The following is a 25,011-nucleotide window of genomic DNA, read 5'->3' as shown; positions in this document are numbered from 1 at the left end:
GGAGTCATATGATCAGCTTTTGCAACCTTCTGACAAGTAAAAGTCAATGGGGAAGCCAGATTCACTTAACAACCGTGTTACTAACTTAACAACTGGAGCGATTCACTTAACAACTGTGGCAAGAAAGGTCTTAAATTGAGGAAAAATTCACTGAACAAATGTCTCTCTTAGCAACAAAAATTTTGGGTTCAACTGAGGTTGTAAGTCAAGGACCCCCTGTAACATTTGTTGAGTCTGTCGATTTTGAGCGGTCATTAAGCCACCAGCTGTTAAATGAGGACGACCTGCTAACACTGATGTTGATACCTAGTTGGGTAATGAAGGAAAACAGCCAAGCTCAGAGAGCACCAAGGACCCCACGTGTTCATACTATTGCCAAAAAAAAAAAAAAAAATGACATTAAAGTGTCCCTGTAAGTCACCAGAGACACTGGATTTGAGGTTGCCTTCACTATTTTCCTCCTGACTCTGTTCTCTAGTTCTGCGTTCAGTGATGCTGATTGAAATTTGAAATTGCTCTGCGTTATAAAATACAATGAGGGAACAAGATGAATCTCTGCCTCAGAAGGTTTACAATCTGTGTTTTAATGCATTGTAAGAGATGTAGGAGAGGGAACCACATCAGGGCTAGGCTGCTGGGGGTTTGCAGAGGTTTGGGAGATCCCCTAGCTAAGACTCTGCACAGTCTGGAGAACCCCCAAATCCCACTCCTGGGTGCCCTTCCCTGCCCCCCACTATTTTTTGCCTTCCTGGGCCCCAGGGAAGCTTCCTGGGAGCAAAAATGCCCCCCTGGAGGCTCCCCTGAGGCCCAGGAGCCCCCAAAACGGAGCGCAGGGGGCTGCTGCGTGCCCAGAAGGCCCCAAAATGGAGCACAGAGGGGTGCTGGAGGCTTCCCTGAGGCCCAGAAGGCCCAAAAAATAGGGTGGAGGGGGTTGCTGCAAAAAAGGCCACGCCCACCCAGTCACAGGGCCACGCCCACCTAGCCACGCCCACCGAACCAGTTGTTATAAAATTTAAATCCCACCCCTGCGGGTAAGTGCAGGGTGTGCGCGGAGGCTCACTGGAGGGCAAAAAAACGGGCTTCCCGGAAGTTCAAAAAGGCCGGAAATGGGCCCGTTTCTGGCTTCCAGAGAGCCTCTGGAGCCTGGGGAGGCCGTTTTTGCCCTCCCGGAGGCTCGAGGAAAGCCTCCGGAGCCCGGGGAGGGCAAGAATGCCCCACCGCTGTGGTGCAGGAGGCCAACTAGGCGACACCCCCCATGGCCACGCCCACCAGCAACCGGGCAGAGAACCCCCGTTGCTAACATTTTTGAAGGCCACCCCTGAACCACATCCGTTACAAATCTGGCTTTAAAGGAAGCAACAGCCTGAATTCTGAAGACCCACCCAAGGGGTTTTCTTTCTGCTTAAGCGATTTATTTATGTCTTCAGATGTTCTAGGACCTTTTATAAACCCAACCGATGCCAAAGGGGCCCATTTGGGGGTGAAGTTGTATTCCAGTACTTGGGGTACATGGGGGATGTGGGGTTTCTATGTTTAAATTAACAACTTTTCTCAGAGCTAATATATCATTAGCCCTGGAAAACGGAAGACCCATTTCTCAAGCCTGTCACAAACAGCTGGAGGTTAATGTGACTTTTCCAACAAGCAACTTGGAGGGTCTTAATAGTTTTAATGGGAGAATTTCAAAGGCAAATTAACATAAGTGGGAGAAAACAGCCCCCCAAAGAGGCTCATTTCGTTTCTGCCTCCACCAGCTAAAAAACAGAGAAATTAGGACCCCTGAGTAAGGACACCCAGGGTTGTTTTTTTTTTTTGAAAAAAACAAAAACAAAAAATCTGATGTGGGGAAAGCCACAGCTTTAGTTAACCTTTTTTTTTTCCCTTTTCTTTTTAAAGAAGCTGTTACATAGGAATTAAGCGTGGTATAAAAAAAATAATCTCATTTCAACTAATCCTTGGGGTATTGTCAGGAGTGGGCTTCAGAAATTTTAGCAAAGGGCTCCCTGCCCAATTGCTGGGTGGGCGTGGCCATGGTGGGCATGGCCTAGTCGATCTCCTGCACCACAGGTGTGTGTGTGTTTTGCCTTTCCCGGGCTCCAGAGGCTTTCCTTGAGCCTCCAGGAGAGCGAAAACAGCCTCCCCAGGCTCCGGAGGCTTCCTTGGAAGCTGGAAACAGGCCCATTTTCCAGCCTTCCCAAACTTCCAGGAGGTCTGTTTTTCGTCCTCCCCAAGCCTCCCGAAGCCTCAGCGCACTTATCTCACTTCCAAAATGGCCGCGTGGGGACTCCGGGGAGGGGAGGGGTGGGCGGGGCCAGCCAGGGGTGGGATTTGGGGGTTCTCTGAACTACACAGAATCTTAGCTGGGGGCTCTCCTGAACCCCTGCAAACCTCCAGCAACCCACCCCTGAGTATTGTTTTATATTTCCTTCTTTTTTGAGCACTGGTAAAGTAACAATGGCCCCTTTTAAGACCTGTGGTCTCCAACTCCTAGAATTCCTGAACCAGCCATGCTGGCTCAGGAATTCTGGGAGTTGAAGTCCACGGGTTGTAAAGGGGCCATATTTTGTCTACCCCTGTTGTAGATACTCTTTTCACCAGGCTGAAACAGTGGCTTCTTCAACACACACACACCTTTCCACAAGGACAGGTTGAATAGAAATTAGAAGGCAAGGTAGGCAAGCTCAGAGACTGACAGCATTTGCTTCTAATATGGATAGTCCTCGATTTACAACCAGTCGAATTCGGCCTTTTGACTTACAACCTGTGAGTTTGAAGTTACAATGGACCTCCTTGGGGGATACTTAACAATTTGGATTCAAAGTTCTGACAGTTTCAAACACACACCCCAATCATGTGGTCACTTCGGATAGTAAGCAACTGGCCTGCATTTATGGACATTTGCAGCATCCTGCCATCATGTGACAGTGCTTTAGGATGGTTTTGCTGAAAACCAGCATTGGCTTCCAGGCTTTTTTGCAAAGCCGCATGCACCTCCATAGTAAACCATTGGTTCGCTTAACGGCTGTAGCATTCATTTAATAACCGTGGATTTGTTTAATCATTGCTGTAAAGAAATCATGTTTAATCATGTTGGTCACAGGGGAGACCTGATTTACGACCAGAGGTGGTATTCAGCAGGTTCTAACCAGTTCTGGAGAACCGGTAGTGGAAATTTTGAGTAGTTCGGAGAACCGGCAAATGCCACCTCTAACTGGCCCCACCCCCATTTATTCTCTGCTTTCTGAGTCCCAGCTGATAGGCTGGGTCTTCTTTGGTTGCCCTGCACAGGAGAAGGGAGCTGGAAAGCACGTTAGTGGGGTGGGGAGGGAATGGGGATTTTGCAGTATCCTTCCCCTGCCCCGCCCATCAAGCCACGCCCACCAAGCCATGCCATGCCCACAAACCGGTAGTAAAAATTTTTGAATCCCACCACTGTTTACGACCATTGTGAGTTATGAGCACAATGGGCAAGCTCTATTATGGTCATAACTTTAAAACTTTCTCTATTTGGATCTGGGCTTCTTTTTCACCCAATAGCTGATTGCAAAGTAGGACAGGGTCAGAGAACATGGAGGTGAAACTGAAGAGAATAGGTGATAATATATGAAACAGCCCAGGAAAACAGGAAGTTGTGAAAAAGAAACTCAAGATTGCTCCACCTTGAGTCGTTTTGATACAGGTAGTCCTCAACGTACAACCATAATGGAGCTTCCCAACCAAGATTATAAGCTGTGACATTTATAAAGTAGGTCACCACATGACAGGACCTGTTTTTATGACCTTTTTAGTGACAGTTGTTAAACAAAGACTACAATCATTAAGTGAACCCGTTGTTCACTGTGGGCTATTTTTGCTTTTGCAGAAGTAAATGCTGTTTCGGGGCAAAACCATTGTAAATTGAAGTCATGTAAGCCTGGGACACTGGGAACAGTAAATGTGGATTGGTCACTGTATACCCAAAATGTGGTCATGTGACCCCAGGGAGGGGGAACGCAGCTAACAGGACCGTTCACAAGAACATCTTGGGTGGTCTGTCAGAACGGTCTTCAAGTGACCGGTCATAAATTGAGGACTACCTGTTTAAAGAGGGGAGCAAGAAATGATGGCCTGCCAAAAAATACATGATCTTGTGAGCAACAGCCAATGGGGTTTCTTCAAGTTCGTCCTGAGGAAAGAATTAAAAGAAAAACCCACAATGGATGCCTTTTTTTGCAGACTTGCGGTATTTACCTGTATCTTTTTTGCAGACGTATGGAAGTTTGTAGTTACACGGCACATCGTTCCATTTGCCAGTCTCGTGGGACACCAACACCACACAATCCTCGCCACCGGCAAAGAAATTATCTGGCTGGTTTTCACGCCAATTCTCGTATTGCTAGCAAACAACAAAGAATGACACGGAAATTAAAAAAAAATAGTTCCCAAGATTGCACCTTCGTTGCCTCTTCCTTTTAATTTTTTTTTGTTCTGGATCAGGGATGTCCAATCTTGACCATTTTAAGACTTGTGGATTTCAACTCCCAGAATTCCCCAGCCAATTGTCTAATCTTGGCCACTTTAAAACTTTGGACTTCAACTCCCAGAATTCCCTAGCCAGCATGGGAGTTGAACTCCACAAGTCTTAAAGTGGCCAAGTTTGGACGTCCCTGATTTCTAGTTCATGCACGCCACAAAAGGAATGGTGCTTGCATTGCATCAGCACAGTGCTGCTTTTATAATTTGCTGCTTGGGTTGTGTACCTCCCCGGACACCACTATTCTAGTGAGAAAATGTCTTGTTTCATTTCCACCACATAAGTGGTTTCTAAGGGGTTTTAGCAAAAAAGTTAAGGTGGCAACACAAAGAGTAGGATCGAAGCTTTGCCGGGTTTTTTAATGTGTGTTGCACGTAAAATATCCAACTCACATAAAAACAGGCAGTTGTGGTTCCCATCTTTTATTTGTAATGATTTTATTGTAATATCTTTGATTGTTGCAGAGTGGTTGAGAGTGGAAAATCAATTTTTGCCATGCATTCCAGTATTCTGTCCATTGATTACAGCTTGCTATTGATTCAGGTAGAGCTTTTTCATGGCCCTTTTTAAAGCTCAAATCTAGGAACAGTTGTCTGAAAGGGAGGGAGTCTAGCTTGGTGTGATCTGTTGCATGTTGCAACAGATGCCAGGCGCCCACATTATATTGATGTATTGATTTATAAAATTTATATGGCCGCCCACTCACTTTCAGTGACCCTAGGCAGCTTACAATCAATAAAAATATGCAAATATGCAAAGAATAAAAATAATACCCCCCCCCCGGCCATGCACACACACACACACACACACACGCTTTTGAAATAGGGTTCAAAGGAATTCTTTGGGATAAGATTGAAAAATACTAGGAGTGTATTCCACCCATGCACAAGAATCTGAGCAGATAAGAGTCGTTGCAGAATAACCAAGTTGGAAGGGACCTTGGAGGTCTTCTAGTCCAACCCCCTGCTGAAGCAGGTTATCCTATGTCATTTCAGGCACGTGGCAAACAAGTATCTTCTTTTTTTAATAAAAGTTTCTTTTAATTGTTTTTATTATTATTAAAGAGAGAGAGAAAGAGGGAGGGAGGGAGAGAGAGAGAACCTCCCCGCCAGCCCTCCAAGGTTAGATTGGATCTCTCTCTCTCTCTCTCTCTCTCTCACATACACACACACACACACACAGGTCCCTCTTACCCCCCCCCCTCCAAGGCAGCCACATTGCTAACCTGCTTTTCAGCTCTGTTCTCAGGGAGAGAGTCTCTCTCTCTCTCTCTCTCTCTCTCTCTCTCTCTCACACACACACACACACACACAGAGACAGAAGTCCTTCATACCCCCCACACCCCTCCAATGAAGCCACATTCCTAACCTGCTTTTCAGCTCCCTTCTCAGGGAGAGAGGGAGAGGGAAAGGGAGAGAGAGACTTTTGGCTTCATGCAAGGAAAACAGCAGAAGCAGCAGAAGTCTTTCTTTCTCTCCCCCAAACTCTGCCAGAAATGAGTCTTTGCCAGTGCAGCCTCTTGGAGCAGGATGCCTTGCAGGGTCCCAAAGACTCATTTCTGGTGGAGTTTGGGGAAGAGAAAGAAAGACTTTTGCTGCTTTCCTTGCGTGCAGCCAAAAGCAGAAGAAGAAAGAAGTGGAAAGAAGCAGCCCAGTGGCCAGGCCCAGGTGCATGGGGCGAGTGGGGCAAGTTCCCCCCCTCTGCCCTTTCCCCCCCTCCCCTCACTACCTCATGTTGTTCACAATGCAAGCAACGCAAGCCTTGTGTTCCCACAGGCCATGTGGGCGGCGCAGCCTTGTGTTTCCGCGCAGCCTGGATTAATTGCTTTGGGGGTGACATTTCTCTGTGGACCATCAAAATTTTCTCGCGGACTACCAGTGGTCCTCAGCCCAGCTGTTGGCGACCACTGCTTTGGAGAATATGTTGAACCTCTCTTCTTTGTAGCAGCCCCTTTAGATTTTGGAAGACTGCTATCAAGTCATCCCTGACAAAGTCAACAGACTTCAAGAGGGGTCTGGATTTAGGTTTCTTACAGGAGTATACAGATTCCAAACTCATGATGTGTTTGATCGGACTCAGCCTGGTCATCTCCTATTTGGGAGCTCCAGTCTTGGCTGCTTGAATTGCCAAGACACAACCCAGAGACTTTTGGCACTCAAAAAAAGTGCAATGACGCAGACCGAATCTCCTCTTCCATAGACTCACCAATCCGGTGTTGTCCGTCCACTGGAAATCCTGTTCCACAATGCGATCGTTGAGGCCAATCCAAGTGTTCTCGTGGCCAAAACCTGAGGGGGAAAAGAACTTGGGAGTAAGAAAAGTGCAAGTCTCAGAAGCTTGAGTTCTTCCTGGATTATTGATTTCCTTCACTGATCAGCAGCTGTCTATAGGCCGCTCCAATATTCCAAATGGGGTTTGGTGGATTGGATGGGATTTTGAAAGGAAATGGCCTTGTGAGATGGTGCGTATGTGTTTGTGTGTCTGTGTGTGTGTGTCCTTGTGTGTACAACCTGCACAATTGCAAGGACTGCATATCAGGATTGCTAAAACAAAACAAGTAGTAGATGGCAGCAAATAGATACAGAACCTCCTGACTCTTTGCTGCCATCTGGAGGTGATTGGCATCACTACTCAGTAAAGTAAAGGTAAAGGTTCCCCTCACACATACGTGCTAGTTGTTTCTGGCTCTAGGGGGTGCTACTCATCTCCGTTACAAAGCCGAAGAGCCAGCGCTGTCCGAAGACGTCTCCGTGGTCATGTGGCCAGCATGACTAAATGCCAAAGGTGCACAGAACGCTGTTGCCTTCCCACCAAAGTGGTCCCTATTTTTCTACTTGCATTTTTAACATGCTTTCGAACTGCTAGGTTGGCAGAAGCTGGGACAAGTAACGGGAGCTCACTCTGTTAGGTGGTGCTAAGGATTCGAACCGCCGAAATGCCAACCTTTTTGATCGACAAGCTCAGCGTCTTAGCCACTGAGCCACCATATCCCTCACTACTCAGTACTGCTCTACAAAAAACTTCCCTCCCTCCCCTCTAAGGTGTGGTTGTAGCATGTGGGAAAGACCCTGGGACACAAGGCGGAGAGACCACTTCCAAAGGAAGAGTAAGACAAATTATTTTTTGGGGGTGCATTTTTTTCTATTCCTCTAAAACGAGGGTCCTTTCTTTCTGTTTGTTGACGAAATGCAGGGGTGGGATTCTACCGGTTCGCCCCTATTCGCTAGAACCGTTTGTTAACCTTCTAAGCAATTCGGAGAACCAGTTGTTAGAAGAAATTACTGGCCTAATCCTGTAAGGAAGGCAGGAAGGAAACATTCTGGTGTTGCTTACAGAAACTGCCTCTCCGTTAACCCTTATTACATTCTTGGCAGGACTAGACTTCCTGTCTCAGGAACTTCTCTGGAGTATTTTTCCCTTCCTTTGCTATAACTTTGCTTGTGTGGAGGGACCATTCAAAGTTACAATGGCACTAAGAAAAGTGACTTATGACCGTTTTTCACACTTATGACTGTTGCAGTATCCCCACAGTCATGAGAGGCCAGGCGAGGAGATGCTTGTTTTGATGTGACTGATATTGAGTTGGCCACGCCCACCAACTGAGCCACGCCCACAGAAACGGTTGTTGAAAAAATTGAATCCCACCCCTGGTGAAATGGGATTATCAATCCACACACTGCTTCCCAGTGTTCAATTCACATGAAACTACAGCTAGCCGTAAACTAGTAAGCTTGCTCAGAGAGGGCATCCTCTCATGCTGTGGCTCCTTTCTTCCCTTCTTCTCCCAGATCTTCAACCAGGCATGGGCTGCTGGGGGTTCACAGGGGTTTGGAAGGGCCCCTAGTTGTGCAGTTCGGCGAACCCCCAAATCCCACTCCTGGCTGGCTCCACCCTATCCACCCCACCCCTTCCCAGGAGTCCCCACATGGCCCATTTTGGGTGCAAGTAAGTGCAGGGTGCGCGTGGAGCCTCGGGGAGGGCAAAAAACAGGCCTTCCGGAAGTTTGGGAAGGCCGGAAACAGGCCTGTTTCTGGCTTCCAGAAAGCCTCTGGAGCCCGAAGAGACTGTTTTTGCCCACCCGGAGCCTTGAGGGAAGCCTCCGGAGCCCGGGGAGGGCAAAAACGCCCCCACCCACCCACTGTGGTGCAGGAGGCTGACTAGGCCACACCCACTATGGCCACGCCCACCCAGCAACCGGGCAGAGAGCCCTTTGCTAACGTTTTTGAAGCCCACCCTTGGTTTCTACTTACTGCTAATGAAGTTATGTTCTTCCCAGGAATGAATGCTGGTGAGGTGTCCTGACCGACGTCGGCAATCCCTCTCCGCGTCTTCCCATGCGCGCCGATGGGCAAAGTAGCGATAGCAGTGACCCTGGAACTTACGCCATGTGTGATCGCAGCCTTCTGTGTCTGGAGGGAGGAAAAAGCATCTAATGGGGCCCAACGAAAAGGTCAGCTTTATCTTCTTTTTAATGAGTGTGCCAATTTGCAGCTGACAAACGGAAGAGCTGTTGGAAGATATTATCGCGCCAGGAAGCAGCCTGTTCACTTACGGCATTTTATGGTAAGTGAAACCGGAGTAGGATGAAAAGAACTAATGACTCTCACCCTGCGTGAGTGCTAGAGAGGTTACAGGTAGTCCTTAACTTATAACCATCCGTTTAGTGATCGTTCGAAATTACAACAGCACTGAAAGAAGTGTCTTGTTATGACCGGTTTTTGCACTGACGTCCGTTGCAATATTGCTAAGGTCATGTGATCAAATTTTGGGCACTTGGTTATACGCCTATATCTATGATGATCGCCCTATCCTAGGGCGATGTGATCACTACTTGCGACCTTTCTCATCGGCTTCCGACAAGCAAAGTCAATGGGGACAGCTGAATTTATTTAATGACCGCAGGATTCACTTAATAACTGAAGTGGTTCGCTTAACAACTGGCATAAAAAGTCATACAATCAACAACAACTCACTTAACTAATCCCCTTGCTTAGCAATGAAAATTTTGTTGCCAGTTGTGTTCATGACTCATGGACTACAAAAAGATCTTAGAAAAAGAGCCAGTTTGGTGAAGTAGTTAAGATACTAAGCTAGAAACTAGGTGATTCTGATTTCTAGTCCTGCCTTGGGAAGGGGATTGGGCCAGTCCCTCTTTCTCAGCCCTAGGAAGGAGACAATGGACGGTTCCTCTCCCCTTCACTCTAGTCCCTCCATCTCTATATGGGGTTGGATTTGTGGGATTGCCTGTCTCTGGTCATCATTTCCCAATCTACATGGTCTTCCAAGCCAGCCATGTAACAGTAGACTTCTCCATCGATATCGTTGTCAGGGTTCTGGCAATTACCCTAATGAAATCATGAGCCTCGAGCCAAGTTTCAAAAGAATTCAAAAGATTTATTAGGAAGAACATGTCGGCATTAACCTAAATGAAGCCAACTCTGGCATAAGTAATTTACAGTCACCTATGACCCTGTTTCCCCCCTCCCCCCCCCCGGGCATATCATAAATCAGATTCTCCAATGAAGCACATTCACGGGCTGGGTGTCATCAATCACGTTCTCCAATGAAGGATTTTCTCGGGCAGAAGATCCGGTAGCCTAGCTACAATCTTTGTAAGATAAGTGTGAAATGTACTTCTGGTTTTAAACTGCCGTACTGCTCTTTTAGATCCCCCCCCCCCCCGTTTATGGCAACTCAAAAACAGGCATAGGAATGTTTTACGAGTTGGAAATCGTCAGACAGGACTTAGGACGCCTGCTGTTCTTGACAGTATCCAACCTGAGGAATACTTTCCTCCAATTTGTGCTGACAGAGGAGTCCATATAGAGAATAGGGTTTGACGCTTTTGGTAAATGAGGGCTATATCTAAGAATAGTACGTAAAATCATACATTGCAATGTCCTACCTGTCAATGAATACTTCAGCTTCAACCACAACAATACAAGAGCAAACAATAGGTACAAACTCAAGGTAAACCGCACCAAACTTAATTACAGGAAATACGACTTCAGCAACAGAGTGGTCAATGTCTGGAATACTCTACCTGACTCTGTTTCTTCCCCAAACCCCAAAAACTTTAACCTTAGACTGTCTACTATTGACCTCACCCCTTTCCTAAGAGGCTTGTAGGGGGCGTGCATAAGCGCATCAACGTGCCTACCATCCCTGTCCTATTATTTCTTTTTATTTTTCTTATATGTATCCATTTCAGGGTTAATGGGGAGGCAGTTTCTGTAAGCAACACCAGAATGTTTCCTTCCTGCCTTCCTTACAGGATTAGGCCAGGAATTTCTTCTAACAACCGGTTCTCCAAACTGCTTAGAATGTTAACAACCGGTTCTAGCGAGTAAGTGCGAACTGGTAGAATCCCACCCCTGGGTAGGGTCCTCAAGAGAACAGTGACCTGCCTGTAATCCTTGCCTTGTATTTCATTCAGGTGGATAGATGAAACTTTGCTATTGTGTTATTAGCAGCCTCTAAAGGCCACTTCGGAGGGAAGGAAATAGGCTGTCAAGGGCCACATTGGATTAATGGCCTTCTTTCTCTCTGGCTGCTGAGCTGGTAATTTCCCACACAAAGGGAATTTTTCAGCTGGCAAGCAGAGCAGAAAAGAAATGGAGGCTGCCATCCTTCACTCTCACCTTCTCTCTGAGTCTGGAAGGAGTGTACGTGTGTGCCAGGCACAGTTGTGTTCTCTCTCAAAATCCCTGTGGTAGAACGAGGAAGCTCACGTTGGTAAAAATGCATGCCATTCCAGACTCTCAGAGTGACCACACACTGCCAAATTTTAGTCGTTTTGGATTCTGCAAACCATGATGCATTTGTTATCAACGCTTAGCATGTAGAATAAGAGTTTGGTTCAATTTAGTTTTTAAATTTTTAATCTATGTAGTTTTAATGTTTCAATATTTTAATTATTCTTTTAGGCCTTTTAAACTAATTTTTAACAGGGTTTAATCACCCTTGCTTTTTTTATTTTTATTTTAATTTTTATATGCCGTTTTTAGAGATTAATATGGAGGAGTAAATAAATAAATACTTATGCTACCAGGCTTGAAATTTTGGACCTGGACAACCTAGAACTACGCTGCCTACGGTCTGATCTAAGCTTAGTACACAAAATTGTCCGCTACAACGTCCTACCTGTCAACGACTTCTTCAGCTTCAACCTCAATAATACACGGACAAACAACCGATACAAACTCAAAGTAAACCGCTCCAAAGTCGAGTGCAGACAATACGACTTGAGCAACAGAGTGGTCAGTGCCTGGAACTCACTACCTGACTCTGTGGTTACATCCTCAAACAAACCCCCAAAACTTTAACCTTAAACTGTCTAGTGTGGACCTCACTCCAAGAGGTCTGTAAGGGGGCGTGCATAAGCGCACCAGTGTGCCTATTGTCCAGTAGTGGGATTCAAATATTTTTACTACCGGTTCTGTGGGCGTGGCTTGGTGGGCATGGCAGAGGAAGGATGCTGTAAAATCTCCAGTCCCTCCCCACCCCACGAACCTGCTTTCCAGCTCCTTTCTCTTGTGCAGGGCAACAAAAGAAGACCCAGCCGATCAGCTGGAACTCGGGAGGCAGAGAAGAGATGGGGTTGGCGGGGCCAGTCAGAGGTGATATTTGCCGGTTGTCCGAACTACTCAAAATTTCTACTACCGGTTCTCCAGAACTGTCAGAACCTGCTGAATACCACCTCTGAATCTGTCCCTGTCCTACTGTTCCCATTTATTCATACTCATTTATTATGCATATACTTATACCTGTTTATACTTATATGTTTATATGTTATGTTCATACTTATGCTTGTTTTCTCATACATGCTTGACAAACAAACAAACTAAATAAATAAACAAAACAGCAGGAATGTTTTCCTTCTGTGGTCTTATCAATGAACCAGCACTGATAAGATTGTTTGGATCTTTTCTTTTTTTTTTACTATCTAATTTTACTTTTTCAGTATAAGTATTTTTTAATAGACCTGTGATAGTCAGGCAACAAATTGAACTCAGAGACACCATGGCTGCCAACAACGCCAAGACAACTCAAGCTGAAAGACTTCAGCAACATAGTTATCAATGCCTGGAATGCACTACCTGACTCAGTGGTCTCTTCCCCAAACCAGAGGTGGTATTCAAGAAGGTTCTGACCAGTTCTGAAGAACCGGTAGAGGAAATTTTGAGTAGTTTGGAGAACCGGCAAATCCCACCTTTGACTGGCCCCGCCCCCATCTATTCTCTGCCTCCTGAGTCCCAGCTGATCGGCTGGCTCTTCTTTGGTTGCCGTGCACAGGAGAACGGAGCTGGAAAGCAGGTTAGTTGGGTGGGGAAGAGGGGTGGAAATGGAGATTTTTTTGCAGTATCCTTCCCCTGCCACGCCCACCAAACCACGCCCACCAAGCAAAGCCATGTCCACCAAGCCACGCCCACAGGACCAGTTGTAAAAATTTTTTGAATCCCACTACTGCCCCAAACTCCAAAAACTTTAACCTTAGACTGTCTACTGTTGACCTCACCCCATTCCTAAGAGATCTGTAAGGGATGTGCATAAGTGCACCAACGTGCCTACCGTCCCTGTCCTAATGTCCCCTTTTGTTTGTACCCATTTCATGTAATCGATAATCAGGTCCTAATTATACCTGTTACCTAATACATGCTTGACAAATAAAATAAATAAATAAAAGACTTTCTTCAGATGACACTGCAAGTAAGACTCCTTTTCTCTTTTCTTCCCCCTTCCCTCCCTCCCAACAAACAAACTTAGCTCTTTACTGAAATGGGAAGAAGGCGATTGCTTCTCTGTGGAGGAAGGAGTATAGTAGGAACTGGGGGGGACGGACACAAAAAACAAGAACAAGAATAATAGTAGGAGCAATTTTAAAGGAGACTTGGATTTGGTTGCCAAGGATGGCTTACTCCAAAGCCATGTGTTTTTTTTCTTTCTATAAAAAGAGGGTTTGTTCTGACCCAAACCTGGTTCCAAGGAAGCAAACACGAGATAAAAGTAACAGCACAACCTTTTCATGTTTCTTTACGAATCCCATTCCTTCACGGGTAAAAGGCTGCTTCAAACCAATTCGCTCCAATAAGAAAGAGCCTTGCCAAGGTTTTGCAAGGCTGCCAAGAACACCAGATAAAGTTACAAAGCAATAAGGCAAACACAAAGAGTCTCCAACACCGACTCAGATATTCCTAACGTCCACCAGGCTCAAGGGTAGAACTTCTTTGCCTTCTGCAAAGAACTGCAGTTTCTCAGCTGGCTTTTATCTCCTCTGGGAGGGGCCGTTACCTTGCAGCCTTTCTCCCGAGTCGCGCGTGCTGCTGCAGCTGCTCTTTCCTTCGAGCAGCCCTGCATGCATGCGTGCTGGGCACAGGCTCCTCGGGGGCCTCTTCATCACTGCTGCCAGCCTCCACAATCTCCAAAGGCAGCACTCCACTCCCTGATGGTCCTGGCCCCATCCCTGCATCACAGGCAGGCCCCTCATCTGAGTCCTCACTCTCTGAGACCTCAGCCATCCGCATCTGCTGCTGGCAAACCACAACAGGATTCCGGATTCAATGGGCAGCTTCTGTCAGGGGAAATTGATGCAATATTCCCCTTTCAAACGATGTTTGACGTCTGTTTGGGTTCGTACAGCTGACTTAACCACGTTGGTTCAAGATGTATTGGCTGCCTTTGCGCAAAGAACAAAGTTTGGCTGATAGTCAATAGGGTGCAGTGTGATGTGCCCATTTGATTAAGATTCAGTGAACACAGAAGGTGGACTAATTAACTGACCAAGATAATAGTGTGGGGTGGACTCAGCCATTTAGCAGTCTTGCCAAACCTATTAAATGCAGAGTGCAGTTAAGGAAACAAGATTCACCCAGACCTTCTTGAGTGAATTTTAATGCTAAGAATGAACGGTTAGAGTACAGAATCTGGAGAACTGTGATAGGAATCTCTCCTGTCCTCTAATAGGGAGGTCACTTAGTGTAGTTTATTGTCATTGCACCTCATACAATGAAATCAAACACCATCTTCAGTGCACATCATGACCATGAAAATAAACACAAACACACATCCTTCACACTCCACACATTGAATTGAAAATCCCAACACCACACCAACACTGCACTCTGCAATAGAATTCAACAGTGCTACTGCCCTGGGATAGAAGGGGTTTTTCAGCCTGTTTGTCCTTGTTTTTATTATCCTATACCGTCTGCCAGATGGTAATAGTTCAAAAAAAAAAGGGTTCCCAGGATGAGATGGATCTTTGAGAATGTTTTGAGCTTTCTTAAGGCAGCGGGAGCTATAAAGCTCTTCCAAAGAGGGAAGAAGGCAACCCATGATCCTCTGGGCAATGACATTAACCCTCTGGAGTGCTGTCCTATCTGCCACTGTGCAATTGGCAAACCATACAGAGGTGCAGTAAGTTAAGATACTCTCTGTGGTGCAGCGGTAGAAGGTCACCAGCAGTTTTTCATCCAGTTGTTGTTTTCTGAGAAGTCTCAGGTCGTATAATCTCTGCTGGGCCCTTTTGACCAGGGCTGTAATGTGAGCACCTCAGGTCAGGTCTTCTTTTGGGGTAACACCCAGAACTTAAAACTTGTTCCACTTGTTCCACTCGGTCTCCATTGATAAGCAAGGTTTGGATGTCTGATCTGTTCCTTCTGTATAAGCTCCTTGGTCTTAATTGGTGTTGAAGACCAAGTTATTCTCTCCAATAAGGTGGAGCTTTCGAAACTTTTCGATCTTTTTTCCTCTGGGAGGATTGATCGATGGACTAAAAAGTGATTTACAGTCAGTCCTCAATTTACAACCACAGTGGGGACCACGATCTGTACAGATAGTTGACTTACAACAGTTCACTTAGTGACCGTGAAGTCATGATGGCACTGAACAATATGACTCATGACTGTTTTTCACACGTATGAATATGGCAGCATGCCCATGGATGTGTGATTTAACTTCAAATGCTTGACAACTGACTCACATTGATGATGGTTGCTGTGTCCCAGGGTCATGTGATCATCTGTTGCGACCTTCTGACAAGCAAATATCAATGGGGAATCCAGATTCACTTAACAACTGTGTTACTAATATAACAACTGCAGTGGTTCACTTAACAAACGTGGCAAAAAAAATTGTAAAATGGAGCAAAACTCACTTAACAAATTTCTCACTTAGCAACATAAATTTTGCACTCAGTTATGGTCATAAGTTAAGGACTACCTGTTTTGCTAAGCAACAGTGAGTAATGCCCGATTTTATGATCTATCCCGCCGTGGCTGTTAAGTGCAGTTGTTAAGTGAATCAAGTGGATGTTAAGCAAATCCAGCTTCTCCTATTGACTTTCTTTGTCAAAATCCAGCAGGGAAGGTGGCAATTGGAGTTCACTCGACCACAGGATGCTACAAGCGTCATAAACACATGCCGGTTGCCAAGCAACTGAATCTATTCATACAAAACAAGGATGCTGCAGCGGTTGCAATTTTGAGGACTTTTTCAGTGCTCTTGTCACTTTGAATGATTGCTAAACAAATGATTGCAATTTGAAGATTCTCTCTCTCTCTCTCTTTGTATGTTTATACACGCATATATACATATACACATACAACTGACACATCTAAATACAAGGTACTGTCCTTGCCCACCTTCTCTGAGCTTGAAAAACAAAATAGGATGCCATTTGACTAAGGATGGGATAGGGGGCCACCAAGAGATCCTCTTGTCTCGACTCCTGACGAATGTATCTTTTCTTTTACATATACTGAAGAGTATTTACACCAAGACAAATTCCCTGTGTGTCCAATCACACTCGGCCAATAAAGTATTCTATTCTATTCTATTCTATTCTATTCTATTCTATTCTATTCTCTGTGGACTAGACTGCGAAGTTAAAAAAAAAAAGCCATCCAGTTAGATGGTGGCCACCACTTCCTTTACTATTACATTTAGGAGCCTCTGTGGCGCATGGTTAGAGTGCAGTACTTCAAACTACTTCTTCAGCCAGCTGCCAACAATTTGGCAGTTCAAATCCTACCAGGCTCAAGTTTGACTCAGCCTTCTATCCTTCCGAGGTAGGTAAAGTGAGGATTCAAATTGTTGGGAGCAATTATGAGAGAGGGTTGTAAAGCACCATAAAGTGGTATATAAGTCTAAGTGCTATTGCTATCACTATCTCCACGGAGGCAAACAGGATGGTTCTCCTCTTTATTTCAATGGCCATGAGTATCTACAAGGTTGGGGAATGTGACAACCTGCGTGTCCTTGCATGAACAGCACAAATTCTGCACTTCTGTTATGTCATCTCATGCCGCAGTCGACTCATTAAACAACTGTATGATTTGCACCATTAGGTCATGACAGAGGTCGTATTCAGCAAGTTCTGACCAGTTCTGGAGAACCGATAGCGGAAATTTTGAGTAGTTTGGAGAACTGGCAAATACCCCCTCTGACTGGCCCCGCCCCCATCTATTCTCCACCTCCCAAGTCCCAGCTCATTGGCTGGGTCTTCTTTGGTTGCCCTGCACAGGAGAACGGAGCTGGAAAGCAGGTTAGTGGGGTGGGGAGGGAATGGAGATTTTACAGTATCCTTCCCCTGCCATGCCCACCAAGCCACGCCATGCCCACCAAGCCAAGCCCATAGAACCAGTAGTAAAAAATTTTGAATACCACCACTGGGTCACGACATGCATGACATCATTCTGACATGGCTGTGGTTTTCGACCAGACACACCTAGAGAAGCTAAACATGCTCTGGGATGCTTTATTCTTCTTCTGCATGGTTTTTGTAAAAAAAAAAGATGTCCTTCTCACCTCGGTTGCATAAGCTCCCTCCGTAGCTGGGCAAACACAGGCAGACAAAGGCGTTGATCTCGTCAATGCAGGTCCCACCATTTTGACAAGGGTTAGATAAGCAGTCATCAATATCTGTGGAGAGAAGAGCGCGTATGAAGGCGGGGACTCCATCCCATTATGGCAGCTACTACTGGATGGAAACTGAACAAGGAGAGATTTAACCTGAAAATAAGGAGACATTTTTTGACAGTGAGACAATCGATCAATGGAACAGAAGTTGCCTTCGGAAGTTGTGGGAGAGCCATCACTTGAGACTTTCAAGAAGAGATTGGACTCCCATCTGTCAGAAATGGTGTAGGGTCTCCTGCTTGCATGGGGGGTTGGACTAGATGACCTACAAGATCCCTTCTAATTCTGTTTATCTGTTATCTGCTGCATGGAATTCACAAGTCCCTCTTCCAATTGTCCAGGTTCTGTTTACCAGGAAACCTGATAGACTTTTTTAATATATTTTATTTTATTTTAATATCCTGCCTTTACAGGTAATCCTCGACTTACAACAGTTCACTTAGTGACCGTCCAAAGTTACCACGGCACTGAAAAAAGTGACACTGAGACTGATCGTGATTGGTCCATGTGATGTGACAATGGGGGAAAAGGGCGTGGATTGTAGTTTGGAACATTGTGGGAAGTCCGGGAAACTTTTAGTTTCGAGATTCCACAGATATGCCAGGTGCTATTCTAATAAAAGTACTTTTGAGATTATGCTGGTCTCGGAGTTACTGATTGGAATGGGGGTTTGCTGGAATGCTGACAGACTACCTGTACACCACTTCACAGTGCATTTACATCTCTCTCTAAGCGGTTTACAGAGACAACCTATTGCCCCCAACAATCCGGGTCCTCATTTTACCCACCTGTATCCGTGTGGGAATTAATTCCCGTAAACTTTTCCAGCGGAAGCTGTCCATTCTCTCCCCTCCCTTCCAATCTCCTCACCTATTTCACAGTTTTCGCCTGTGAATCCTGGCAGGCAGTGGCAGCTGGAAAGGTTTCCACTCGACTGGCAGGTGCCTCCGTGCAAACATGGATCGTTATCGCAAGGGTCAGTTTCGGCTGCAAAAAAAGGAAAGAAAAAAGAAACAAGCGGGAGATGAGGAGAGAGGGTTGTTGTTTGTTTTTGTCATTCAGGAAATCCAGATTGCAGAGAGGATTGCTCAGGTCATCTGTGCTTGGCCGTCTTCCGGCTGGACTACAGCAATACGTTCAACAGGAGGTCTGCCCTTGAAGACTACCCAAAAGTCATGACATCTGGTCTAGAATAAAGCAGCAAATATACTCCATAATTTGCCCTTTTGTATGAGCGACACTGATTCCTGGTTGCTTCCTGAGTGCAATTAAAGCTTTAAAGCATGGGTGTCAAACTTGCCACGTCACGTTGCTGTCACCTGACGTTTTGTGACATTCCCCCCCCCCCTTTACGGAGCTGGAGTGGGTGTGGCCTGCGCGTGAGGCATAATGCTTTAAAGCCTTACAAGGCCCATGGCCAGGTTGTTTGTGGGATCACCTCTGCCCATCTTGCTGGGTCAAATAACAGAATAACAGTGTTTGAAGGGACCTTAGAAGTCTTCTAGTACAGGGGTCTCCAACCTTGGTCACTTTAAGCCTGGAGGACTTCAACTCCCAGAATTCCCCAGCCAGCTGAAGTCTCCCAGGCTTAAAGTGGCCAAGGTTGGAGACCCCTGTTCTTGTACAATCCTCTGCTCAAACAGGAAACCGGCTCTGTGGGCGTGGCTGGGTGGGTGTGGTCATGTGACTGGGTAGGGGTGTCTTCTATTTTTTTTTTCTCCTGGAGGGGTGCATTTTTGCTCCCAGGAAGTTTCTTTGAGGTCCAGGAAGGCAATAAATGGAACGGGGGGAGCAACACACACACAAACACACACACACACACACACACACACGCTCCGTGTTTCGGCCTCTTTGGCCTTAAAGAAGCCTCCTGGGCGAAGCAGTAAGACAGCAAAGGGGATCCCGTCACAGCTGATTGTTGGAACAGCTGATCGTCGGGAGGAAAAGAACACAAAAAAGAAATGTTCGGCTGAACCAGTAGCTGCTTTTTTTTTTACTACCGATTTGCCTGAATTGGGCCGAACCGGTAGAATCCCACCACTGCCTATACCATTTCCAAGACAAATGATTGTCCAGTTCTCTTAAAAAATCTCCAGTGTTGGAGAGCCCACAATTTCTGGAGACAAAGCCATCCCGCTAAATTTATTGTTCTGTCAAGAAATTTCTCCTTATTTCTATGTCGGTTCTTTCCTTGATTACTTTCCATGCGTTGCTTCTTGTCCTGCCCTCAGGTGCTTTGGAGAATAGCTGGACTCTCCCTCTTCTTTGTGGCAGCCCCGGACATATTGGAAGACTGCTATCCTGTCTCTCCTAGCCCTTCTTTTCAACAAACTAGACATACCCAATTCCTGCAACCGTTCTTCAAATGTTTTGGCCTCCAGTTTGCTAATCATTTTTTGTTGCTCTTCTCCGCACTCTTTCTAGAGTCTCAAGATCGTTTTTTTTACAAAACTGGACGCAGTCTTCCACGTGTGGCCTTATCAAGTGGTATTAATATAACTATTCCAGTCCTCTGACCCAGATTGGCACCTTCCTGCCCTCCTCCTCTCCTGGATTCCCATTATATCTAGGCAGGCACTTTGCTCTGATGAGTGACATTGCGGCTGAGTGTGTTGCTTCGCCCTGCCTCAATTGGCCCGCTCTCGCTCAAAGGCCTTGTCTGATTTTTGCAGTGCTGGTGGAGCGCACAACGCCAGCTCAAGGGCTCTGCTGTGTGCGCCAGTGTGTCCTCTCTCTGCCTCGAATGAAAAGCATAACCGTGTCAAGTGGCCTTTTTTTTACAAGCCCAATTCCCACCGCAGTGCACTGTGGAACGGCCATGGCATCTGTTTGGAGAATTAATTGGGATTCATTACAGATAGTCCTCAACTTAGCATTACAAGAAAGACCAGAATTGCCATCGCTAAGCAAGACGGTTATGTGAGTTGCAAGCCCAATTTTTATGACCTTTTTTTTGCCACAAATCACTGCAATTGTTAAGAAAATCACAGGTCTGTATGGAGAGTCTCAGTCATCCAGGTCATGATTGCCCCAAAGGTATTTTTTCAAGAGGAAAGTGGACTCTCTGTTTTTTCTTGGAAGATGTGTGATGACCAGGGCACGGCACAAAAGCAACAAAGTCACAAAAATAGGTAAAGTCCCTTTAATACCTCCAACTTGGCCCCCAATGTCCAGTTATCCTTGGCTGGAGAAAAATAATCTCCTAAGAACAGTTTTCAAAGGAAAGAAATTCCCTCCGAACTCAAAAGTACATATAAATTATAAATAAAAACCAACACAAACCACACTGCAGCAATTAATGAGACAGGGCAGGATAAAGAATTGAAGACTTCAAAAGATAACGAAACACACACAGTTGGGAGGACGCCAGAACTCAGATCAGACTTGACAAACCAAAATAATTCACATTTTGCTTCCAGCAAGGAGCTGTGCGCAAACCTTCTTTATCCTGTTTTCCCAGCTGCAGCTAATTAAGGGAATCAGGGCCTTTTTCTCCCCCATAACCCATGTTGCTCCCTTATCCGTTCCTCCCTGCGTGCCCTAGGATGAAGAGGGGGTGGACCTGGGTCTTCCTCTGAATGCCCAGCTGGACTGTGCCCTTCTCCAGTTTCCTCCACAGCCACTGGAGCCACACTCCCACTCGCTGCAGCTGCTCAATATTCCACTCAGAATCAGATTCCAACAGGGGCATGACAAGACATTTCGCTTCTCATCCAAGCAGTTTCTTCGGCTCAGAAGTGTTCTCAGAGCCAAAGTAGCTTCTTGGATGCGAAGCGAAATGTCTTCCAAGAAAAACCAGAAAGTCCTGTTGCTTCTTGAAAAAAGCACCTTTGGGACAAAATCACAGCTCACAGAAGCGAATCTGGCTTCTCCTACTGACTTTGGAAGCTGGCTGAGAAGTCCCAAACGGCAACCAGACGAGCATGGGACGGTGCAACTGGTCATAAATACATACTGATTGCCAAGCGCCCGAATTCTATTCACCTGACTGTGGGATGCCACAACAGTTGTAAGTTGAGGTCACCTTTTTCAGTGCTGCTGTACCTCTGAGCAGTCGCTAAAGAAATGGTTGTAAGTTGAGGGTTTGCCTGTACTGGGATCTTTTAAGCAATCGCAGTTGTGTGACCAGAAAGTGAATTATGACACTGTGAACGCCAGGGAAAGGGTAGGCAGGAGGAATCTCATGGAAATAGAAGTAGGAGAAGAAGCAATGGATGGAAACTAATAAGAAGCAATCGGGAGCTAGATCAGACCAAGGATCCACCCACTTTGGCATTTGGCATCTCACAAGGATCCTATGGAAGTTAAGTATGCAATCATTGCTCTTATGACAATTGCGTTTTGCAATACAGATAGTCCTCGACATACAACACTTTGTTTAGTGACCGCTCGACAGCACTGAAAAAATTGACTTATGACCCTTATGACTTATGACCATTTTCCATGGTCATTTTCCATGCTTACGACCACTACAGTGTCTCCATGGTCACGTGATCAAAATTCAAGATCAAGTGGAGGTACTAATACCACCCTATAAAGCCTTAGTAAGACCACACCTAGAGTACTACATCCAGTTTTGGTCACTACACTATAAAAAGGATATTGAGGCTCTAGAAAAAGTGCAGAGAAGAGCAACCAGGATGATGAGGGGACTGGAGGCTAAACCATATGAAGAACAGTTACAGGAACTGGGCCTGGCTAGTCTAGTGAAGAGAAGGACCAGAGGAGACATGATAGCAGTCTTCCAATATCTGAGGGGCTGCCACAGAGAGGAAGGGGGTCAAGCTATTTTATAAAGCACCCGAAGGCCAGACAAGGAATAATGGATGGAAAATGAACAAGGAGAGATTCAACCTGGAAATAAGGAGAAACTTTCTGACAGTGAGAACAATCAACCCATGGAACAGAAGTTGCCCTTGGAAGTTGTGGGAGCTTCTTCACTGGAGGCTTTCAAGAAGAAATTGGACTCCTATCTGCCAGAAATGGTGTAGGGTCTTCTGCTTGGGCATGGGGTTGGACTAGATGACCTACTGTTACAGACGCTCGGCAACTAACTCCTATTTATGACGGCTGGGGTCTTGTGATCACCTTTTGCGACTTCCTGACAAGCAAAGTCAACCAGTAAGCCAGATTTGCTTTGCAATCATGCTACTAACCTAACAGCTGCTGTGATTCACCTTAACCACCATGGCAAGAAAGATTGTAAAATGGGGCCAAAACTCGCTTAACAAATGTCGCACTTCGCAACAGACATCTTGGAGTCGATTGTGGTCGTAAGTCAAGGACTACCTGTACTCACAGCTCTGTGGGGTCCGAAGGAAGAAATACAGGGGAAAGTTTGGGTGTCTGGGGAGTAAGGAAACTACGTGGAAGCATTTTGTATATTTAGCAAGGGGCGGTGGGAATCTATGGAGCCGTGTTAGTCATCTGGGCTGCGTGAGGAGGACATGTTCTGCTTTGTAACGACGTTAGGAACATGGGAATAAATCCAGTTAATCAATACCCCGAATGTGTTTTCCGCAAAAGTGCATTACAACGAGCTTTGGAAAAGAGAAGCAGAGACTTTAGGACGTTTGTGTCAAAAGCCCCGTTTCGAATCAGTAACGAGTGACAGAGTCCCAAGAGTTTAGCTGTTTGAAGCCTTTGTAGTTAGGGGAATATATATATATATATATATAAATGTGTGTGTGTGTGTGTGTGTGTGTGTGTGTGTGTGTGTGATCCAAAAAATGCTTTTGGGGGAAACAGGATTCAGTTAGTTGTAAATGTCGCTTGACACAGCGGGGGGCCTTGAATAGTGCAGCCCTTCCAGCAAAGCACAAATTATGCCAACTGCTAATTTTTCCCCCCTCTCCTCTCCAGCTCCGGAAAGGAAGGGGAGGTGCCCTGTTGCTTTCTGCCCCTGGAGAAGACGTTGCAAGTCAACTTACAACCATTTGTTTGGTCACTGTTCAGCGTTTCCCTGAAAATAGGACCCACCCCAAAAAGAAGCCCTATCATGGTTTTTGAACGCATGCGCTAAAATTAAGCCCTACCCTCAAAATTAGCCCCAATTAAGACCCCCGCCCACCCCAGGGTACAGGGGGTGGGGCGAGACGCATGGGTAAAAATTAAGCTAGGGTGGGGATGAGGGTGCTGGTGGAGCTGCCTTTCTTACCAGGCCTCACACACCCCGACACCTGCCTCGCCTTGCAGGCCCACTTCTTCTACGGGCCACTTGCCGCCGCTTGTGTGTGTCATCCCCTGCCTCCGTTTCGCCATCAGAGACTTCCAGAAAGCCCTCTGCAGCTGATAACAGAGCTCTGGACTGATCCAGAGCTCTTTTATCAGCTACAGATGCCTTCTGGAAAGCATATGACGGTGAAATGGAAGTCAGGGGGTGCCACACGCATCAATCTGGAGCCCGTTTTTCAGTTGCAGAGGTCTTTCCGGAAGGCTCTAACGGTGACACAGAGGCCAGGGTCGACACGTATGAGCAGTGCCAAGAGGCCACAGAAGAAGTGGGCCGACAGCAGGTCGGTGCCGTGGCAGCAAGGTGAGTCAGTAATTAGACCACCCCGAAAAGAAGCGCTAGCTGTTTTTTCAGGAATCAAAAGAAAATAAGATCGGGTCTTCTTTTCAGGGAAAAATGGTACAATGGCATTGAAAAAGGTGACTTATGACCTCTACTCACAGTTACAACCGTTGCAGCAACTCCATGGTCACATGATCGAAATTGGGGGTGCTTAGCAACCATGTATTTTCGATAGTTGCAGCCTCCTGAGGTCATGTGACCACATTTTACAACGGTTTTGCCCAAAACAGGCGTTCATTTCCATTTTTGGCAGAACTGTACTCCTAGTGAATCGTTGGTTCACTTAACAATCGCCGTGTTCACTTAACACGACAGCTGCTTAATAACCACTTTTTAAAAGCTTGTAAATTTTACAACCATCAGGACTTAGGACTGTGATGGGCAGGCTCCGTTACAGTCATAGGTCAAGAAATTGAATCCCAGCAAATCTTGTTAAAAAGATTTACATAACAGGGATCAGAAAATACCTCTGCTTGCCTAAGATCAGATCACATTAAATTATATCTGTGATCTATCTGCTAGGATCATCAGGTATCTCAAGGGCTTAGTGGCAGGACACACACTTTCTATGCTAATCCGTTGCATCCTGAACCTCACCAATTTAAAACAACAGAAGCCATTCTCAACCAAGAGCATTCTCATAAAAGTGCCTCCATTCCTGAATTCAGGCATTTTCCTGATCTTGGGTGGGCCTTCAACTTCCACTAGCTAGCATGGCTGTGGCTGGGATTTTTGTGAGTTAAAGTCTATTCATTTCACACACACACCCCACCTCAAGCACAAAGTCCAGAAGTGGTTTCCAAGTGAAGTGAGAGCAACGTTAACTCCATTCTTTTGTTTAGGTCAGTCCCTTTAGCTAGGAGAGTCCCTAGCTAAGATATTCTGTGCAGTTTGGAAAAACCCCAAACCTCACTCCTTGGCTGGCCCCTCCCCTCCCCTCCCCGGAGTCCCCACGCGGCCTGTTTTGGATGCAGGTAAGGGCAGGCTGTGCACGGAGGCTCAGGGT

General features: G+C 46.0%; 1 protein-coding gene across 1 annotated transcript in view; it reads right to left on the bottom strand.

The window, feature by feature from the left end:
- NCAN (neurocan) overlaps positions 1-25,011 on the bottom strand; it is a 151,431-nt gene that overhangs the window by 4,737 nt on the left and 121,683 nt on the right. The window contains exons 9-13 of the mRNA XM_087921126.1: positions 18,302-18,418; positions 17,321-17,434; positions 8,764-8,922; positions 6,719-6,801; positions 4,231-4,375 (exon numbers count right to left, since the gene is read on the bottom strand). Coding sequence (XP_087777252.1) covers positions 4,231-4,375; positions 6,719-6,801; positions 8,764-8,922; positions 17,321-17,434; positions 18,302-18,418 — 618 coding nt within the window. The remainder of the gene's footprint in view (positions 1-4,230; positions 4,376-6,718; positions 6,802-8,763; positions 8,923-17,320; positions 17,435-18,301; positions 18,419-25,011) is intronic.

The sequence above is a fragment of the Pseudonaja textilis genome, chromosome 1 (genome assembly GCF_049901715.1).
Source record: "Pseudonaja textilis isolate UNSWEBS1 chromosome 1, rPseTex1.2, whole genome shotgun sequence".
Classification (NCBI taxonomy): domain Eukaryota; kingdom Metazoa; phylum Chordata; class Lepidosauria; order Squamata; family Elapidae; genus Pseudonaja; species Pseudonaja textilis.
The sequence above is the reverse complement of the archived record's forward strand: the minus strand, read 5'-3'. Positions and strand labels throughout refer to the sequence as shown.